This window comes from Lissotriton vulgaris, chromosome 2_1, assembly GCF_964263255.1.
Source record: "Lissotriton vulgaris chromosome 2_1, aLisVul1.2, whole genome shotgun sequence".
NCBI lineage: Eukaryota > Metazoa > Chordata > Amphibia > Caudata > Salamandridae > Lissotriton > Lissotriton vulgaris.
This window is the reverse complement of record NC_141687.1, coordinates 404,362,798-404,385,287: the sequence shown is the minus strand read 5'-3', so window position 1 is coordinate 404,385,287 and position 22,490 is coordinate 404,362,798. Positions and strand designations below refer to the sequence as shown.

The 22,490-nt window shown below is 44.1% G+C and overlaps 1 protein-coding gene across 2 annotated transcripts in view; it reads right to left on the bottom strand.

Moving 5' to 3' along the window:
- NBEAL1 (neurobeachin like 1) overlaps positions 1–22,490 on the bottom strand; it is a 916,399-nt gene that overhangs the window by 401,653 nt on the left and 492,256 nt on the right. For both annotated transcript variants that reach the window (XM_086955272.1, XM_086955273.1), the window contains 3 exons: positions 7,048–7,207; positions 6,770–6,858; positions 5,404–5,997 (listed from right to left, as the gene is read on the bottom strand). In XM_086955272.1, coding sequence (XP_086811398.1) covers positions 5,404–5,997; positions 6,770–6,858; positions 7,048–7,207 — 843 coding nt within the window. The remainder of the gene's footprint in view (positions 1–5,403; positions 5,998–6,769; positions 6,859–7,047; positions 7,208–22,490) is intronic.

Here is a 22,490-nt window from a genome sequence, read left to right as displayed (position 1 = left end):
TCAAACCCAAGCATGTGCTTGGCTTTTGTGGGTCCCCTCACTTGGACTCGGGCTCTGGAGTGGGGGTGCATATGTGCTTTGAAGGGTTGGGTGGCAGCGGACGCAGATTCACTCTTGGTCTTTGTTTCTGCTGCAGAGGGGCAAACAGGACAACTAGGCCGCTCTCCATGTGAGTCAGACTGTCCGTTGGTGTCGGTTCTGGGCACAACAAGCCTTGGTTGCTGCAAGGGAGCCAGTGCCATAGGGATTGGTAATGTGTAGCTCTAGTCGCTTCTGGCATCCCCACATTTGGAGGGAGGACGGATCTAAGTAGTAGGAGCACTGCTCCCTCTTCCTGGGTGGCTGCTGTGTCAATAGACTCCATAGGTAGCATGTAGGTGTAAAAGTCTTGCTTGTTTGGTGCCTGCAGCTGCAGGGGAGTAGCTCCTCTACTCCAAGGGAGGTACTTTGGCAATTTGCGAAGCACTGGCAGCCCTCCGGATTTCTTGAGGTCTGCACAGCTGCAGGAGGAATCAATTGGTCCATGTAGGTCCGGTGTAGCAGACAGGCAGGTCGGCAACAATTCAGTTGTGCTCCTCGGTTCTCAGGTCAGTAATCTTCTTCTTCCACTCCTTCTTTTGTGTCCAAAGAAATCTGAACATCTGGTATAAGGGGCCCCTTTAATACTCAATTTAGGGGTGTTAAGGGGAGTGAGGGGTAGTAGTGGGAAGTTGGAAGTGGGCATAGCGCTGCACCAGAACCTCTAAGTTTGCCATCATCAAGATGGCCAACTCTGAAAAGTCGTGTCCACTTAAGGTAACTAGCTAATTTTCCCGCCTGACCAGGCTCTGAACAAAGAGGGTCGGCTTTCTCTCCTGTGAGGGGAGCCAGATTTGCATATCAAAGGCGGTGGCTTATTTCAAGCTTCCATGTCCTGGAATGCCAACTAGCAGGACATCCTGTGGGAGAGGGTGTGAACACTCTCCACATAAGCAGGCTTTGTTTCTAACCTCCTGAGAGAGGAGGTCGTCACACTTGGGGGTCGGAAATGTGTCTCTGGCGGCAGGCTGGCATGAACCAGTCAGTCAGCACCCAGTGGCTAGTAGGTTTTCAGGGGCACCTCCAAGGTGCAATCTGTGTGCATGTATTAATAAATCTGACACTGGCATCAGTGTAGGTTCATTAATACAAGATCTTTGATACCAAACATCCCTATCTGCAGTGAAGCCATCATGTAGCTGGAGAATTCGTTTTCACTAGTGTCCAGCATATGCTTTAAAAATGGCTTCCCTGATCACTTGCAATATCTAATATTAGAACTGTACATCACAGGAGCATATCTGCTCATGCAGATATGCTCTCACATAAAATATAATGCACCCTGTCTTAGGGCTCAAAGGTCTGCTGTAGAGGTGACTTACATATACTAGATGCAGTGAATTTGGCATGACACACAGGTGTGTCATGTCGTGTTTTCACTCAGTCAGTCAAAATCACTTTATTCGGTTATTTAAAACCATAAAAGCATGTTAAAATATCCATCACATAAAAGCCAAATATTACACAATCATAAAACAAAAATCAATTGTGATAAAAAATACAATCCCAGATCAAACTGTACATGACTAACCAAAAATCTCTAAAAATTCAAGCAATGAAAAGTAAAGTGCATATTGTAAGAGAGAAGACCATTTCACATTAAAAAGGGAGGAATATACGCATGATGATGAAAAATCTCTAAAAAATTCAAGCAATATAATGTAAAGTGCATATTGAACGAGAGAAGAACGTTTCATATTAAAGAGAGAAATATATACATTTAATCAGTCAGGTCACATAGGGCCCCTCTTTTTTTTCCCTTGCTCTGACTGCCGCTACTAAAAAGCTAGCAATGTTAAAAATTTCCCAGCGATTACACAACATCTGCAAATACATTAGGGCCGGCTTGGCTGCAAGAAACCTTTGTTCTTTAAAATTGGAAAAATAAAACGCTTGCAAATGTACAGATAGTGGTCCCAAAACAGGACAAAGTACAAGGTGTCCTGCCTTGAAAAATTATCGCAGGAGCAGGGTCCCAAATCCTCTATCTTTCTCCAGCCCAGGGGTTCGGCAGATAAAAAATGCAGATAGTTAAACCTCAATCTTGTTAGAAGAAAACGATGTTGAGGTCTGGTAACTATATCCAGATAAGGCTCCATAAAATAAGTTGTTTTTATAATCTGGTGAGCCCGGACAGTAGGTTTCAATAGCTCAATAGTGTCTCTTTCTGCCGATGCTAGACGCAGAAATGAGGTCTAAGCCCACACCAGATCTTTTTTGACTAATGTTTCTGGATTGTCAAATACCTCTATGCAACCTAACAACTTTGCTATGCTTTTCACGTGACTGAACCATGAGATGCTGCTAGCCCTATCTGGTGCGGTAGAGTCTCGTATAATGTCTTGGTTCATCACCAGTTCTGAGTTAGACCAGATCGAGATCCGTTTACGAAAGGGAGACATTCTGATCAGATCAGATCAGCTACAAAGCCAATACCCACTTCTTGATGGAAATTATACAAAGGTATGGATTGGAGGACTGAGAGCAGGCTTATCAAAAATGCATTTTCCACGATTTGGAGCTCATACCATGGCGTTTCTCTTGGCCCTCCTTTGCGGGGCCCATGAGCACCTATCATCAAATAAAACGCCTAAATACGGAAATGTGGTAACCCTTGTTATCTCATTTCCAACACAATTAAGTGTTTTGGGTTTTCTTGACTTCACTCCCATAATCATGGTATGTGATCTAGAAACATTTACATTCAGGTTCAGTGAGCCAATAAAATCAGCAAAGTAGTTCAATAGATGCTGGAGCCCCACTGCTGTGCTTGCCAGTGAAGCAGCGTCGTCTGCACAAAGTATGGAATGCTTTTTCCTGCAGGCGTCTCTCTTCTTCTAAAAACATTCCTATCCCTTCACCTTCACACAATGTAAATCTCTGGTTGATCCTATTGTCAACCAACAGAGACCAGAATAACTATACTACACTGCAAGAAATACAGCCATTGTTGATGTGGAATTTGTCTGCCACTGCCCTGGCATACATTTAGAGAAACATACTGATAGTGGAGAAGTGTGGCTCAGGGGTTAGAGGCGGCAGACCCGGAAGCTGAGATCGGCTCTGGACCAGGGTTCAATTCCCCGCCTCGGCGGGTCTTGGGCTCAAAAATTCCACGGACTCGATAATTCTCCCTCCGGTGCCTTCTCGACTCACGCGTTCACACTCTGCGACTCTGGGCAATAGCTTGCTTAATCTCCACAACGGCCCCTCGCGGCGGGATGCCTGGCTTTCACCTTGTGGATACCCTGCCGGGGTTATCTCACAGGGGAATACCAGGACGGGTTCCCTAAGCAAGCGCCGGGAAACCCTTTGTGGGTAGCTGTGCGCTATATAAGCTCAAATACATTTACATTTACATTATCATTGTTAAATATTAGCGGCTTTACTTGTTATTTATAAATATAGTTTGTAAACATTTGAAGAGTCTCAACAATATGTGCAATATGGTTATGTCACTCACATAAGAGGGGAGAGGGTCCAAAACGAATCTCTCCACTACGCCGAATCCCCTAAGACAATATGCAAACACATAAGGGGGTAGGGAGAACACAAAAACCATACACTCAACAATAGACACGAGAATGGCAAAACCAATATGTTTTGAAAACAGCCGTCAGTCACACACAAATGTGTGTGACATGCTTCATCATCAGGTCTGCTTACAAAACGCCCTGGCGTAGCCACGCTCAGGACGGAGCATAGGGAGGGGGGAACAAATAAAGAGACAAACCAATAACGCCTTTAATGAGAGAACTAACGGTTCCCCATATTTCTTTTCTTTTCCTCGAACACAGGTTGTTTTCTTTGGAATCCTCCCTGCCGGACGACCTTTTGAGTTTAAAATATAGATAAACTCGGTAAGTACGCCTTGAGAGTCGGGCACAGAAGGCTCATATTGTACTAGCTGGTATGCATGCCGTTTTGCTAGTACTAAATGCAGCAGGTTATGCTGAAGGACAATGTGGTACTTTTTTATGCAGCAGTATATATTTTATTAAACTTTGTTTATGGATACCTGACTTTGGTATGAAGGGTGGCGAGTACACTCATGAACCACTCCAGGGGTCTGTTTAATATAATAGTCCCGAATATTTTGCTATTGAGGGGGACATCGTTGAGAGGCAAGACAATTCTCTAATGTTGCTTATCAACTACTTGCATGATTCATGAAAGCATATGACTTATTGTGCTTTCTTGCAGTATTTGTATACCGTGATGGCGGGACTAACCTCCATACGTATCTGATCGTTTTATGATCCATTTTTTCTCCACCTATTTACCAGACTGAGGTGAGGTGGGTAACAGGACTGGGAGAGATAGACTTCCTGAAGAAGACCGGGGTGACCAGCTCCTTATTGGCACAGTAAGTCGGTCGAAACATGTTAGCACAAGCAGTTTAAGGAGGGGTGTTGTGAGAACTTAATATTCTCTTCAGACACTGCCCATCCTTCACTATTTTAATCCTGGTCATGGAACCTACAAATTAAAGGTTCTAAGGGTATCCACGAGCCAGTTTTAAAGCACTTTCCCATGCTGCACTTTGTTCTATCACTATACCCAGTCACAGGGTGATACTCACTGTGTTATCACTGTTTCATTATATTCGTATTGTGTCGTGTAAGTGTGTTATTGGTTTGTCTCTTTATTTGTTCCCCCCTCCCTATGCTCCGTCCTGAGCGTGGCTACGCCAGGGCGTTTTGTAAGCAGACCCGATGATGAAGCATGTCACACACATTTGTGTGTGAGTGAGGGCAGTTTTCAAAACATATTGGTTTTGCCATTCTCGTGTCTATTGTTGGGTGTATGGTTTTTGTGTTCTCCCTACCCCCTTATGAGTTTGCAATATTGTTACAGACATGAGTAGAGTGAGCAGAACAGGTAAGTAAAAGTGTTTGCTGCGAGTTTTTATGCACATCATATTCTTTAACATCAGGCACCTCAAGAAATTTAGCATGCACTCTACTTTTTGTTCTGAAGTTTGCAGTTCTTAATTTTCCTCTGTGCTTTATGTTTAGTATGTCATAGCCATCCTTGTGCTTTTATTCTAGAAACAATCTTTTTGAGAGACAAGCAGTTCCTCATTCTTCCAGGTATCAGTACTGCCACTCAACAAGAAGTGCTTTCTCACTAGTAAAAACTATGACATGGCTAATGTAATGACTCCTAATGTACAGTTAAAAAAGCATGATATGCGTGTCATTGATGCTAGCTCACTTCAAATGTCCCTCTAAATTTTTATTTGGAAATCCACTATTTTTTAATCACTCAAAACACACTGGAAATAAATGCAGTATTACGTAGAAGTGTCATGGTAATAATTACCTCCCGGTTTTCATACTTTTCATTGAAAGTGAATTCATCACCAAAGCTTGTATCGTTTACATGATTGGTCTCTCGATCAGGCGGAGTTACTGCAAAGGTTTTGGAAGCTTCCAGAGGTGATGGAGTACTGGGTAAACTAACTGATATTTGGTTCCCACTATCAGCCAATCCATAGGGCGCAAGGTCCAAACTCAGACGTGAAAGATCACTAAGCCAGGGTTCTTCCAGATCCTCTGTAATGAGAGGGGTATCACTCAAAGAGTTATCTTCTTGATATTGCATTTCATAAGGAGCTGGGTTAATTGTTTCAAGGGATTTGGTGTCCTCTGAGATCCAGGTCTGATAAGCGGCATTAGCTGTAGCAAAACTGTCAACTTTATCTACATTTTTATTGTCATTGTTTTGCCTTTGTAGCTCTTCATCACAGAGTCTCCTGTCAATTGCATCTTCTCTGGAATCCCTCTTACTTTCTCTGGGGCCATTCTTGGTGTCACAATTTTCTTTCAAGAAGAGCCTAACCAGAGTCTCCTGCCAGCCTAACTGCTGTGAAATCTGGTGTGCTGCGTCTGGCTGGAACTGCATCAGCTGCAACACCTAGTGTTTGTGAGAGAGAGAGAGAGAGAGAGAGAGAGAGAGAGATCAAAGAGCCATGCTAAATCCAAACATTGTTGTTTTTTCAAAATGTGCGCTTGGATAGAACTTATAGAGATGGTCATCTTAAGCAGAAGGAAAATTACAACACTGTTAAATCAAACATTTTTTTCTAACAATATCTTCCCGGACACCCCCCACCCCCTTCATCATATTTCTCTTATTTACTTGTACACATGGCCTTTGAAATTCTTGTGTTTTCAAACACTTTTGTGCTTGTGCCACTGCATACAGTATGTAAATTTTTCCAGATTTAAAACAGGACCGGAAGATGAGTTGTGAAGCAGTGGTGCTACATTCATTAATATATTTTAAAATAATTTAATTTACTTTTTTCATGTATGCAACACATTTACAAGTCCCTACAAAAAGGCTTCCCAATTTCACAAAACAATGACCTTGCTCAGCTGGATTAAACACCCAAATGACAATTTAAAATTTAAAATGTAAGATATTAATTTGGTTCTTGTGAATTGCCATACTTGTTTCCTAACATTTAAAGTGAGTGCTGAATTTTTAAGTGTATACAAACGTGTGGAGCATTGTGTTAAATTAAAACCTATTTTGGCAAGTTATGAGTTTATCAATCTGTCAAACACTTAAAATGCAGCATGAAACCCTGTTTCAATATCCACACATGTTTTTCATTAAATCAGACAACAAATGCTGAGTTATTTGGAGGGAAGGGTCACTGAAGTTTTTAAAGACAACTAACCTTCCTGCAGATAGCCAACCGAACAGACAGATCCGCTCTGTGCGCAAGATGCACCACTGCTACTAGGTCCCTATAGTTTACAACAGGATCTGCAGGAGAAAACAAACCACAGAGGAAACTCATTATGTCTCCAACGCAAACAGGTCATGTCATCAGATACTGAGAGAGTATGAATGTATATAAAAGTGAACTGTAGAAAACATGCAGTGCTACCTAAAGAAACTACAAATTGAAAACATATCTTAAAAGCACGTTTCTTCTCACACATCTAAGTCTACCTGCATGAAGAACTTGTCGGAGAAGACATTTCACGAGTGTAGTGGTCACTGGGGCTTCATTTAGGAGTAGTCCCAGACCTGAGTATCCGACTTCCCTCAGTCGAATACGCTGTTTGCTCCGTTCATAGACCTTATTACACTTCAGCAGCTGGTCTTCAATCTACCACAGAAATATCAAATGCAATGTTATTATGTTACACTTTAAACAAGAGCACATAAGCATGGTATCTGTCGTAATAAGCGTAGACCACATCTGAGTTCATGCAACGCTTTACTACCCTCCCTCCAATGCTCACAACAGAGGGTGTCATGCAATTATAAGGGTATTATTAATTAGTAGTCTTAATATAGCATGGACAGGACCCACTGGGTGGCAGAGCACTTTAAAGTGTAGCACTTTCATGCATGTATTAAATTGTCTAAGCAAACATACAATATACCACATGGAAATATAGCAAAGTATTTATATAGCATCTAGCTAGATAAGGTGGCTAATGAATAAAGAGAGAATAGTATAACTGGGTATCACACTAATAAATGAAGTGTCATTATCAAAACATGTAGCAATGGTGATGATTATTTAGGCTTGGAAATGATGTTGAAGAAGTATGGTTTTCAATTTGTTTTCAAATACACCAGGGGGCGGGTTTGTTCCAATTACTATCCTGTACAAGAGCTTACAGGGAGTTATTGTTTTAGGCTTTTTGTTGCCTTCAATCATGCTATTGCACAGCAGAGGTTGTCTCTACTCCTAAGGAGGAGGTGTCCATCTACAATTTTTGGACAAAGTGGTTAGGTGTTTTGGAAGCAGGGTAGACATGATAAAAGCAAGTTTAAAGATGTTTTTTGGTTCATTGGGCAGCTAATTCAGTGAGATCCGATCAACAAGATGTGGGGAAACTTTCAGGTACCCGGGCTAGCTTCGCAGTTGCAGAGAGGGCTACTTTAAAAGAAGCAAAGTGCAGAATCAGAATCCTTACCTATAGCAAATTTTTGTTGTCAAGTCTTGTCTAAGAACCTGTATTCGAGAAAAAAGACTAGATTCCAAGAAGGGAACTAAGATGAAATTGTGCTTTTTTTTACCACTGTATTGATGTGTGCTTGAATATTGGAGGTTTTAACAATGTTCAAGGCCAGGGAATTTGCACCACACACAGTTTAGTACAAAGTGAGAGTTTAAATCAGGATAGTGCAGTTAGTTGGGAATAGCATAAGGTGGTCACTTTTCAGCAGATTAAGTTTTAGGTGGTGATGTAACATCTGTGTTGGAATATTCTCAAAGATATTGGCCATGTTTTTTTCCACGTTCTCTCAGCATGAGAGTCTTAGAAAGAGCTGCGTATTGTCAGCAATTAAATTATATGTGATGTTGGAGGTGCATTGAATGGAGGCTGGCGACTCCATGTAGATGATAGAAAGGGTCAGAGAGGATAGGGGAACACCTTAAGAAACAGCACAGGGTTGCTAAGCAAGTTAGAAATTTGTATACACTGCTTTTAATTATCCAATATAAGTAGAAACATCTCAGTAAGTTGCCATTCAGTCCCATTCTCTCATTCAGAATTTCAAAGAGTTCTTCAGTCAAGTGTTTGAACTGGAATTCAATGCGAATTAATAAGACTGACCAGTGAACCCGCAAATGGCAATGGATTCAGTTGACAGAAACTTGCGGAGTACTTTAATAAGTGTTCCTTGGTCTCTTAATCTAGTAAACTCTGTCATGACACCACGGCCAGAGTGGGATATGGTGTAAAATGAGATTGTACTATTGAGTTCCCAATTCAGACGGATGTCTGCCAGTATTAGCCCCAATGCTATTCAACCTGTATATCAATGACATTGGGAGACGTCTTAAACCCATACTAATATACATTCCAATAAGTGGTGGTGAAAAAGCTTTTATCCTTCTATTTTCAATGACGCTTTATTGATCGCTCAAACAGAAATTGCCACGCATCGCTTATTACGATGCTTTGAATACTAATGCACAACTAAAAGTTAACATCAACATCGAGAAAAGAAAATGCTACTTACCAGTATTCATCTGTTCTTGGCATGTAGAGCTGCAGAGTTACACACTGTGCATAGATCGCCACCTATTGTTGGGACCATATGTTTGCAGTTTGTTTTTGTCCTGAAAAGTTGTTTGGAAATCACGAGATAAGGGACTCCTTTGGACCACATTGCGCATGGGAATAGGCACCATCCTCAGGATGTCCCTATGAACAGAACATGGTCCCTACCTCGCGTACCCCGACGCTCCCCTCAAGGTCCCGAAACCCGCAGCCCGATCCAACGGCGTCCCTAGCAACCCGGACTCCATTTCTGTTTCCCTCATTGCAGGACCCAATCAGGAAGAACGGAAACCCGGAAGGACTCCCGTGTAACCCCGGAAGTCCCGCCCCCTGCGCAGAAACGGAAGACGGAAAAGCCGGAAAAGAAGACGGCGGGGTGTGCAGAGAGTGCGATTCGTGGCAGGAGACGGCTTGCGGTGACCCAGTGCAGCGGAACGGTGAAGACGGAGAAGACGAGGTAGTCTGGATGGAGGACTGGTGGAGTCCAGTGGAGGACGCTGGAGAGCGGCCGCAACTCGCGGGAAGAGTTGCGGCGGGGGCATGTGAGTAACGAATCCCTTTGTGATAGAGTGTGACAGAGTGTACATAGTCCTAGTGTAAATAGACACCGCCTCTCTCTTCTCACCGACCACTGTAGAAACTGTATAGCACCTTCTTTCAGTCACCAGAACTAGTGTGAAGTTTCCCGCACTGAGACAGTACTTCTTCACCCTTCTCTCTCTTCCTAATCTTCTTCGTACCCGCCCCTTTCCTCCCTCACGGTCTATTTTCCTTTCGCACTCCTGGTGACGGTATTGGGTGCCGAAGGAGGCAAGAGCGGTCGGACTAGCGGCCCCTTTGTTTTCTTTCTCTCCTTACCCCACCTCCGAGGAACCACCACCCCAGTGAAGAACCGACTCGACCTGGAGGACGACTCCCAAACCGACATCCGACCAGGATTCATTACTCCTCAAGGAGCCATCGTGGTGATCTCCAGCCAAGGACCTTCCCTGTTGGAGCTACCCCTGTCTTTGTTTACTTCTGTACCCGGATAATCAAAGAGACATAGCCCACTATATACGGCCTCCACGCCGGTTATTCCGGCCCGCACACACCCCACGATCACAGTCCCTGTAAGCTGTATCTAATTAATATAATACTGGAACAGACAAGGGTAGCTGAGGAGGCGGGTGGGGTGTAAATCTCTAAGGCTCTACATGCCAAGAACAGATGCATACTGGTAAGTAGCATTTTCCGTTCGAGGCATATGAGCTGCAGGTTACACACTCTGCATAGATTGTATAGCAGTACCCACTCTTAGCGGCGACCACCCCTATCTGTTGCAGTAGTTTGAAATAAGGTTTTGAGAACAGCCTGGCCCACATTAGCTTGTTGTTTGGTTTGCACAACTACACAATAGTGTTTTCTGAATGTGTGCAGTGTAGACCATGTAGCTGCTCTGCAGATGTCATCTACGGGAATGTTCCCTAAAAATGCCATTGAAGCCCCTATTTTCCTTGTAGAGAGGGCTATAGGAGGAACAGATAACGTACATTTAGCTTTGTGGTAGCAAATCTGCATGCATTTGACAATCCAACTAGCAATCCCAGATTCTGATATGGGATTACCCTTGTGTGGTGGTGAGAAAGACACAAAAAGTTGTTTGGTCTTACAAAAGAGTTGTGTTCTCTCGATGTAGTATAGCAATGCTCTTTTGACATCTAGGGTATGAAGAGCTCTTTCTGCTACTGTCTGTGGCTGCGAGAAGAAAACGGGCAGTTCCACAGATTGATTGAGGTGGAAGGGAGAAATGACTTTGGGCAGGAATTTTGGATTAGTAAGGAGAACAACCTTATTATGATGCATTTGCAAGAAAGGTTCTTGAATGGTTAGTGCTTGTAGTTCACTAACCCTACGCAGAGAAGTAATAGCTACTAGGAAAGCAACCTTCCATGTTAAAAATTGTAGTTCACATTTATGTAAAGGTTCAAAGGGAGGTCCCATTAGCCGTGTGAGAACAATGTTCAAATTACACACTGGTGAAGGTGGTACCCTGGGAGGAATTATTCTCTTAAGGCCTTCCATAAAGGTTTTAATAGCAGGCACTCTGAACAGAGATAAATGCTGTATGTTTTGCAGATATGCTGCTATTGCAGCCAGATGCAGTCTAATAGACGTGTAGGCTTAGTTACATCTTTGGAGGTGTAGTAAGAATCCTACAATGTGTTGAATAGACACATCTAGGGGATTAATATTGTTGTTGTGACAATATATTACAAAGCGTTTCCACTTAGCTGCATAGCATGCTCTAGTGGTTGGACGTCTAGCTTCTTTTATGACATTCATGTAGTCTGGAGGAAGTTTAAGATATCCAAATTCTAGGATTTCAGGAGCCAGATCGCAAGGTTGAGCTGAGCTGGGTCCAGGTGCCTGATCTCTCCACGGTTCTGTGTTAAAAGGCGTGGAGACAGGTATCGTTTTTGGTGCGGTACTACTGACAGTTGTAGCAGTGTGGTGTACCACGGCTGCCTGGGCCACGTTGGAGCAACTAGAATGAGGGTAGTTTGCGTACTACTAGTGGCATGAGTGGTAGAGGTGGAAAAGCGTACGCAAATCTGTTTGACCAGTTCATCCATATCGCATTGCCTTTGGACAGTGGGTGTAGATATCTGGCGGCGAAGCTTGGGCATTTGGCGTTTTCGTGGGTGGCAAAGAGGTCTATCTGAGGTTGTCCCCAGATCTGAAAGAATGGTAGAAGAAATTGTGGATGAAGTTCCCACTCGTGGGTTTGTTGTGTCTGACGACGTATCAGATCTGCTATGGTATTTTGTACTCCTGGAACATGCTGGGCTAGGAGAAATCTGTTTTGAGGTATAGCCCACCGCAATATGTTTTGTGCTAGTTGAGAGAGTTGCAGGGAGTGTGTTCCGCCCTGTTTCTGTATGTTATACATGGCTGTCATGTTGTCCGTGCGGACTAACACAGCTTTGTTTGATACTTGCTTTTGGAAAGCTTTCACTGCTAGGCATATAGCTAGTAACTCCAGGTGATTGATATGGTGTAACTTTTTTTGTGGTGTCCACCTGCCTTGCATGGTGTGTTGTAGTAGGTGGGCTCCCCAGCCGGAGGGCGATGCGTCCGCTGTCAAGACTATTTGAGGAACTGGCTCTAGGAACGGTCGCCCTTTTTGAAAGGTTTTTGGTGTTACACCACTGCAGAGAGCGATGAGTCCGACCGTCTACCATCACTAGGTTTGTTAATTGACCTTGAGCCTGGTTCCATTGACGTGATAAGCACTCTTGAAGAGGACGCATTTGAAATCTTGCATGGGGCACTATGAAAATGCAAGAGGTCATCATCCCTATGATTTGCATGAATACTCGTGCTGGAAGGGAGTGTTGTGGCTGAAACTTTGTGAGAAGAGCTTGCATTCTGGCTATTCTTACTGGAGTTGGATAAGCTAGCGCTGTTGAGGTGTTTATTGTGGCACCGAGGTACTGTTGTACTTTGGATGGTTGCATATGAGACTTGGTGTGGTTTATTGTGAACCCCAAGTTGTGGAGCAGTTGGATCGTGGCATTGGTTTCTTCTACATAATGGTTGTATGAGCTGGCTTTTATGAGCCAGTCGTCGAGGTACGGGAAGACGTGGATGTGCTGTCTTCGTAAATGTGCTGCCACTACTGCTAGGCACTTGGTGAATACCCTTGGTGCTGTTGTGAATCCAAATGGGAGTACTTTGAATTGATAGTGCTGCCCGTCTATTACAAATCTGAGATACTTCCTGTGAGCTTTGTGAATGGGAATGTGGAAGTATGCGTCCTTGAGATCTAGAGTAGCAAGGAAGTAGTTTTGTAAAAGGAGAGGAAGGACTGGTTGGAGTGTGACCATGTGAAAATGGTCTGACTGTATGTATATGTTTAGCGGTCTGAGGTCTAGAATAGGCCTTAGAGAGCCATCCTTCTTTGGGATAAGAAAGTACAGAGAGTAAACTCCCTTGTTGTGTGATATTACTTCTTGCTTTAGCAGTAATGGATGTTCTTGTGACATTGGACGCTGTTTGGGTGGTATGTTGGGGGGGGGGGGGGTAGATGTTAGTTCTAGACAGTAACCTGATTGAATAATTTGCCGCACCCACCAGTCTGATGTGATGTTGGTCCAAGCGGGAAGAAATTGTTGTAGTCTTCCCCCCACAGGAGTGGAATGGTGGGGGAAAGTCATTGGGTAGGGGTGGAAGCAGAGCGGGAGTTGTTGGTATTGCCCCTGCCCTTTTTGTTACCCCTATAACCCCCTCTTTGGTAGCCCTTAGTGAATGTGGATTGGCTAGGGTTGCCTCTATATGATGAGCGACATAAAAAAAGTCTGGGAGCTTGTGTAGGAGAGTTGGGTCTGCAATCCTATGATCACCCAGATTTTTTGCTTTTGTTTCACTGGTTTACGACTTTCTCTGGCTGTGGGCCTGCCAATCAGACCCACAGCCTGGCTGTTCTCTTTCTAAATTACGATATGTACCCTAGGTGCATTTACCAATTGGTACTGGGCCACCTTATCAGACCCCGTAACGCAGGGCATAGGTGTACCCAGGGCCGCCAGGGGCTGCAGCATGTATTATGCCACCCCTGGCTGGCCTCCTAAATTTGACACAACTGGCTGCATGACAGCTGGGGCAAAGTCGTGTAATCACCCTTTGCTTTAGGTATAGTAGCTCTATATCTAACCATACAATGGACACCCGAGTTCCTATCAGTCACTCCTATGGCAGGCCTTGACAATCCTGAAGGCAGAGTGCGTGGGCTCGTGTGAACTAGGTTCTGGCCCGAGCCGAGCCCGGTTGCAGCTTGCGGAATCAAGACCCAATGGCTGTTCCATGATAACGCGTACCACATCGGTAACTTCGGTGTCGCGTTATCAAGGCATGTCGAGTAAGGTGTCATACGAATCGGGATGCTGCCCCCTCACCAATTCTGGCGACGAGGTTAGCATTCCGCCCTTCTAGAGGGACACGACATGTACGTAACTGTGAACCCCGGTTAAAGTTAACTAAAGCCTCAGCTCCACAAAATGGATGCTGCCACCACAGACACGAGTCTGACCTCCTGCTGCTGGGAGTCCTTCCAGCGAGGAGAGCTTGGACAAAGGGTTTCCTGTCGAGGGCGGTGTTCGCACCGTCCCAGACAGGGTTTGTGTATTCTGGGTAGGTAGGGCTTTTGCGAGAAGGTGACTGCGGAGTGGCACCCCGGTGCTCACTACGCATCTGCCGGTTAGAACCAGTTCCAGGGGCACCAGCCCTGGCCTGGGGAAAGTCCGGCAGGGGAGAGGGGTGTAACTACCCCCCTTCCTGGTCCCACCCTTAGGGCAGGACCTAGTCATGTACCCACCCCTTTCTTTAGAATAAAGGCCGGAGCGGGGACCCTTCCAAATTAGATCATCTTTGAATCAAGAACTACTTTCTACGAAAGGACATTCAAGACTCTTCTCAAGATTTCTCCCTTGTGACTAAGGAGTAGTCACCCTGCATCAGCGGGCACCATCTAAGAACTCTGCGGTTTGCTGTAAGTCCTTCCTCAAGGAATCCGACGGCCCAGCTCGACGAGAACCGGCTTCCCTGGCACCTCTGACCTCTACCCACGTCATCAGCTCAGCTGTGATCTGTGGGTGCGACGAGACCTCGAGGGACCGGCCATCATCAGAACCTGCACGCTCTTAACCAGCACGACCATCGAAGCAATTCTCTGGTGAGTGCTCTGGGGTCCGAGAAGCCCCGACCCTGAGCCGCTCCAGCACCGAAGTGCAGCCTCCCAGCATCTCCACGATCTGCGTGGGGCCCTTCTGCTCGCTGCTCAGCACGTTGTCTGGTCACTAGCCACTGGCTTGTGCCCTTCCTTGACGACGACCGACAAACAACTCTGCTGGTCTGGTTGCTCCAGATCGGCCCTTGCTCCCTTTTCCGAGAGGAGCACCCCGGACCCTCCTGGTCCATTCAAGACGCCATCTTAGGCCTACCACGTGGCCCTGAGATCTGCCAAGGCTTGTTGCCCCAATCCTGGGCCCAGCGACGCCGACAGCATCATCCTTCGTGGGACAGCTCGCACCTCCACCGTGGTCGCCGACAACGCCTCCTGGTCCGTGAGACTGCAGAGCCTAGCGTCGCCCACTCACCTGGTCGAGGTGACGGCCAACCGGTGCCCTCCTGGTACCCTCTGACTACTGGCTAGTAGTACGAACTTGGTCCCCTCTGCTTTCAGGTGTCAACGATCTCTGATCCAGGCTTGGATCTCTACGAACTATTCATCACTGGTCGCCGGCCAGCAACTCCTTTTCTTCCGGCTCCTGGCTCGTCAGCGAAGACCCCCGACGCCTGTAAGACTTGTGCAGCCGCAGCCCTCGTGGCTAGGTAACTTCGGCATTTCGGTGCCTGCATAGCCTCCTTACTCTAGGGTCCTGAGTCCCTCGCTTCCGACTTGCCTTATCGGGTCCGCCCGAGACCACTAAACTTTCCGTGTCCTCGGACACTTGTTTTAATTGTGCACTTGAAGTATTTTCCTAAAAGATTTGGTTTGTGCTTAGTACCCTGTCCTCATAAAGAGTACAGGGCTGTTGTGAATCTTAATAAATATCCTGTTTATTTTCATAACACTTGTGTGGTGTCCTTTCACTTGGTGTTCAAGGGGTACATGTGTGGTAAACAGCTGGCTTAACACGCCCTCTCGAGTCTTTAGCCTTAGACTGCTCGTATCCACGCTACTAGGATAGCTGGTCTATAGGTTGACTTACAACCAAACACCATAAGGGTCGTTGGAACGATACATAGCGGTCGCAAGAATAGCGAACGCTGCATATCGGGCCAACTTCTCACAGCTTGCACTTGCAAGGCTCCCATAGATTTAGTTGTGTCGGTGTCTTTTTTCATTTTCTCTAAAGATATATCGACATTAGGGCCAAATAGGTGTTTCTCATCTAATGGCTGATTGAGGATGGAATTTTCCACTTCAGGTTTGAAACCTGAAATATGTAGCCAGGCATGCCTACGTAGAAATACACTAGTATTAATTGCCCTTGAGGCGGTATCTGCAGCATCTAGGGTGCAACGAATGGAAGTACTGGTGATATTTTTACCTTCCTGTATGAGTTCATTGGCCCTGTTTTTATATTTATCTGGTAGATGCTGCATTATGGATTCTAATTCGTCATAATGTGCCCTGTCATATCTTGCCAACAGCGCTTGAGTATTAGCAATGCGCCATATGTTAGCTGCTTGTGACGCTGTGGGCTTACCGGAGGCGTCAAGGAGTTTAGATTCCTTATCTGTTGGTGAGGTGTCACCTGATGTTTGTGAATTAGCATGTTTACGTGCATTAGATACTACTAAGGAATCTACTGGTGCTGGATCTCTAATGTAAACTAGATCTGTAGGGGCAGCTTTGTTTTTCTTCTCAATGCGAGGGTTGAGGACACGAGCCCTGACAGGATCTTTAAATACCTCAATTGGATGCTTAATAACCCCTTTAAGCATTGGCAATATGACAGTGGACCTTTGTGTGGTGTCAAAAGTGTCCAATAAGAAGTCTTCTTCTACAGTATCTGTGTGCAAGTCAACCCCATGGTACTGTGCAGCTCTATGGACTAATAGGTTAAAACCTATAGTGTCCTGTGGTGGGGAAGGCCTGGAAGGATATACATCGTCTTGAGGGACGTAAGGCACATCAGGGGTGTTATAATCATTCCATGGATTAGGTGACTGAGGGGGACTATTGGTCACTACTGGGTTTTGTGCACCTCCACCTGTATCATCAGAGTCTGCATCTACATCATCATCTGGATTAGTGGATGGTGTAGGCGAATGATGGGGTGGAGGAGGTGTAGGAGGAGGAATAGTATGGGGAGGTGGTGGAGAAGGGATGCTTAATGGAGAGGTTGCAATGTCTTTTTTCTTCTTTGGAGGATGAGGAGTTGCAGGCGCCTCTAGTGGTCTCTTCTTGGAGCGAAGAGCTAGTTGGCCAGTCTTAGGATCCTTTACAAAAGTCTTTTTAGTAGGATCTGGTGTAAAAAGCTCTTCTGTGTAGGGCAGATCCTTCGGAGTCGATGTTTTCGGTTCCGGATGTTTTTTCGGCACAGACTCAGTAGCTGGTCAAGGGTCCTTTGTCTTAGAACTATGACCTTTCGAAATGTCTTTAACAGTAACGTGTATTTTCGGATCGGGTGTTTTTTCGGCTCCGAAGCATGTGAGTCGGGACCTTTAGGAAGTTTTTTACTCGGCTCCGAGTGCGGTTTTGGCATCAATGGGCCGGTGCCAGTCTTCGGCGCAGAGTGCTTGGATGCTGGAGCAGGGGTCAGCGTGGCTGATTAAGATGGCTTTTTCTTCTGTGTCGGTATGGGATCGACACCGGGAATAGGCTGACTTGAGCCCGAGCCGCCTGAAGGCTTTGTAGGCTTCTTTGCCGGGCCCGAAGGCAGGGCGTGGGAAGCAGTCACTCGGTGTGCTCCCGGGCCCGAAGGTGAGGGTGTGACCGAAGCTTTTTTTTGAGGGTGTCGAGGAAGGGTTGGGGGAGACGTTCTTACTTACGACCCGTTGAGCTAGAGTGATGTCCTCGACGTCCGAGTCTTCGGCATCAGAGGAGCTGGCCCTTTCTTCGGCCCGCTGGTGTTCTGGCATTTCGACACCCTCTTCAAAGATGTCGTCGGGGATCGAAGCTGAGGAGCAAGCCATAGTTCTTCGAGCTCGTCGGTCCCGAATCGTCTTCTTGGAGCGGAAGGAGGCACAAGCGGAACAGTCTTTGGCCTCGTGCTCCTGTGAGAGGCAAAAGTTCGACACCAAATGCACATCTGTGTGGGGAAACTTCGACCCACATTGAGGACACCTCTTGAATGGCGTCTTTTCCATGAGTCATTGAGTAAGGCCCAAGTAGGCCAGAAGGCCTTCGTCGACGACCTGAATCGAAGACTTCGAAGTGGTGAAGAATCGCGTCGATGGGGAGCGTGATCGAAATAATACCGTCAAACTGGGTGAGGATTGCGCGCCAAAGAAAATTCGGTTCCAAACCAGAGCGCAGGAAACACATCCGAGCTCGATGGCTGAAAAAACAATCTGAGGATGGAGCTGATGCCCATGCGCAATGAGGTCCAAAGGAGGAGTCACCTATCTTGTGACTTCCAAAGAACTTTTCAGGACAAAAACAAACTGCAAACATCCGGGCACAACACTAGGTGGCGATCTATGCACAGTGTGTAATCTGCAGCTCATATGCCTCAAACCTTAAGTTCCATACCCAAAAATATAGATAAAAGCGTATATTTTCCTTCAGGGAAAAAATCTGGATTATTTACACAACTTTAACTACTTAGGAACCTGCTTTGATAATAAGCTATCCTAGAGCAAGCAGCTGGCAAACTTACAAAAAAATTAGAATTAAAGCTTGTGGCAGATGCTGCGTATGGGTCTAGGGACCCTGATGGATGAGCTTAGTCTTGAACTTGGCATCACCAGCATAGCGGTAATCATGCTTCTCAAGCATGTTCTCAATTGAGCCGGGGCATAGACTAACACAGCAGGTAAAACCTGCCTAAATACTCTCACTGAACTTTTAAGCTACACATGCATATCGAAAATCATCTGGCTTGCTTATGTTAAAAACGCAATAAAAGTAATCCGCATGCATGACAGTTGGGCGAATCCTGGAATGATGACCCTATCTAGTACCATATCAATATAAAACAATTATCGGGCTATCAGATAAGAAACAGCTCGCCTTTGTCCCCAAAGGGAAACACTCATGTAAGTATCAGGAAGCAGTCTTGGAAATATAGTAGCAAAACACACAAGTACATTTGAAACTTAACTAGAGCACCTGACTCCTGCCCTGAACAAAAGCCTTTACTTTAAATTAAGATTAAGGATTGTCCTGGTTTTGACCTCAGCTAAAAAATGGTCCTTCTTCAAGACTAGTTCAGATGCGTGTGAATGTTCGGAGAGCAAGAATTATTAGCACACTTTATACAGCTGTGCTCGATTACACAGGGACAATGCAGGAGGATTGCGTTTCTGGACATTTCTTTCCCTTCTGCTTCCTACATCTTATGTGCATGGAAACTAACGAGAGGAACTGCAGTGATTCAACAGGATAACAGCAAAGGTCCTTGTGTTATATTGGTTTAATTTAATATGCAATAGTAATGCATATTATATTAATATATGTGTTAATATATATATATTATTGTTTAAAAACATTTTTGTTATATTGTATGGCTAATAGCTGAAACATAAAAGGAATAAAAGGTTATACGCCGACTGTAAGATATTCAGACCTGCTGGGTCTTCATCTTGTTTTTTAATCAGACAGGACCTGACCTATCTTTAAGCAATTAGGGACCTTTCCTTGTGACAGAGAGGTGTTGACCAGGCTGGACCAATAGGGGGAGCCAAAGGTGCTAATTTTCTTTACGAGAGACGTATGGATAAAATCTGAGAAGTAAGGGAGGTGTTTGGTTTTGGCAATTGCTTTAACAAATTCTAAAAAAGATTTCTTTGAAAGTGGTGCAGTTGATTTTAGCAACTGATATAGCTTTGTTATAGCCATGTGATTTCACAGGGAGCGTGAGGGATAGTTTAATCTGTTTCAACTTCAAAGAAGTTAGAGAACTGTTAAGTTGTGTTACAAACTCTATTTCTTCTTTTGACTACTATGGTTAAAATATTGTATTTCCCTTATATCCTTCCCTTTTTTATTCACTCTCTGGAATGTGTTACCTTTGTACTGCCTTATTACTTCGCAAACAAAACTAGCAGCGGGAGGATGTCAACATAAGCAGATACTTGTATGTACTCCTATTACAAGATATGAATGAATCATTTTACCAGCTCTCCTGCCTACCACAAATCTTTCAAATATTGTCTGTGTAAATAGAAATTCCCATGCATACATCTGATGGAACATACCTGAAAACACAACATCAGTTGAGGAGGCATTGTTGGAGTTTTGGCTCCCTCTTCAATTGGTTGGAATTTACTTTCCCTCTTACCTGCATTAATTTTCATCATGCTACTCCTATTTCTACAGGTGGTCATTTTGTTGCTACAGTTACCAACTCTGAGTGTGAATGCCACCCAGCCTGCTGCTAATTGAACATATTTTTACACAACTATATGCATAAATGAAGCCCATTCTTTGCTGTGCATAATGATTCTTTTCTGCGAAGCGTATGAAATAAAGAGGCGTACATCTACTGATATTTGTATATCTCCATGTTAGAACACACTGTGACCCATTTTAAACATTGATCTGCATTCTATAATTGAGGAAAATGCACACATGCGGAAGTCTATATTTAACCTAAGACTGTTAAACCTCTGATAAACACAGTGGGTAACATTTATAGAGCAAAAAAATCTTACTTATTGTTGACACATGCCAATTCTCATATGTTTATTCTGGCATATTACTTGGCACGCTACATGTTTATGCATGAGTTAGGATTCTCATGATTTCTTCACATTCTTCGAAGCCATGCAATTGGAACTACTAAAAAAATATCTTCAACCTACAGGAGATCCTCCTATGTCAGGAAGAGATGTAAATAAGGAATTTAAAAATACTAGCTACATAATAGCTACTGTGGCATGTAAAGTGCCTGTAAAATGGAAGCAAAATATATTAATGCACTGTTTAGGATCTGAAGGCCAACATATTTTTAAACATTTATCGTGAATGGCATTGGCAGAAGGAGAACAGGATTTAAGTGATGTTGATGGGGCAATGAATAGGCTAGAGAAGAGATTCACACTTTGTATATGCATGACTCAGAAAGGTATCACATTTCTCCTAGAAAATCAAAAGCACAAAAAAATATTCAATGTATGTCAAGCTGCCATGAGGGGTTTGGTCTACAATGGCTGCAATAGATGAAAAGATCAGAGATCAGTTGGTATTAAATACTAATTCAAAGACAATTAAAGAAATATTGTGGGTAATGGAAGACCCCACTTTAAATTAACTTTCATAGCCATTGAACAATCCGTATCGTGTTAGAAAGAAAAGGGATGATAAGATTGTATGCCACAAGTGTTCCAGTGTATTTCATGTTGACTATATTAAGGTTTGTCCAGCCATATGAAAGGCTGGTAAAACTGTGGTAGAAAGGGGTGTTTTGCCGGAATTGCAAGATGGAAAAGAGGTCTGAAAGGGAGAGTAACTTTAGCCAGTCAGAATGCTGATATTGCTATGGTGTTTACCTAGATAAAGGACATGATGTTAGTGAAAAGAGCTGTCATTACTATCATAGATGATGACCACCATGGGCTGCCGTTTGTTATAATTCATACCTTGGGTATGGCGTGGGAACCTATGGCTGATTTAGGATCACCTTACATAATACCTTATATCATAATAGCATAGTATCTGTTAAGTTGTAAGGTGATACTTTAAAAGAGCTACATGGACCGGATGTTGGAGTATTTTCATTTATTTATTTGTACAATTAATTAAAATATTGAAATAATGATTTTCTAAGTAAGCCGTTAAAGCTAATGTTTTCAAACCTGAAACAATAAAAACAACTAAATCAGATGTCTCTGAACTGGAGCTAGGGAGTCCTTCATGTAGGAACTCTTGTGCTTTGTGGACATAGGGATCCTTACTTCTTGCCTTGGGATGTATTTCAGCATACCATGCTAGACTGCTCTAAGGGTGTGTGCAACAAGACAGGAATAAGGCCATTAAGATAAGGGATTGAGCAAATGAATTCTAGGCAAACCTGAGCTTGAGACGTGCTCTGGCCGAGGCTAAGGAGAATTTGATGAGTGTGGCACTGCACAATAACTAGACATTTACTGAATATCCCTTGAGAAATCATAAGGTTAATGCAGGCTTAGTTTTGATCACTCATAAGAAAAAAACTACAGATGGTCCTGATGTTTTCTCTGTTAGCTACCAAAATGAACTATTCAGGGCTAGAGTTGAGGCTTTCATTGCTCCTTGAAGCAATGTGTGCCTGCCACAATCTTCCAAGCATACACACATACTTGTAACATTACATACAAGGTATCCTAGTGCTATCCATCTGCCATTGTCCTTCTTTTGGATCTTGAGACCGAAAATGACTACCTTTGTTTTCTAATTACTTATAATTAAATTATTGGCCTCGTAACACTCAGTTAAGGTGCAGAGTGCTCTCTGTAAGCTTTATTGCGCGTTTAGCTAAAATTACAGTGTCATCTGCATATTGCAATATATTTAATGATAGATGAGATAAATTTGGATGAAAGTAAATTGAACTTATGAGAAAAAGCCCTAAATTCAAAAGAATAGGAGACAAGATGCAGCCTTGTGTTAGGCCTTTATTGGTGAGGATTTGTTCATTTGCGACTATGTTTGGGTCTGGTTTGATGTTTGCCCTG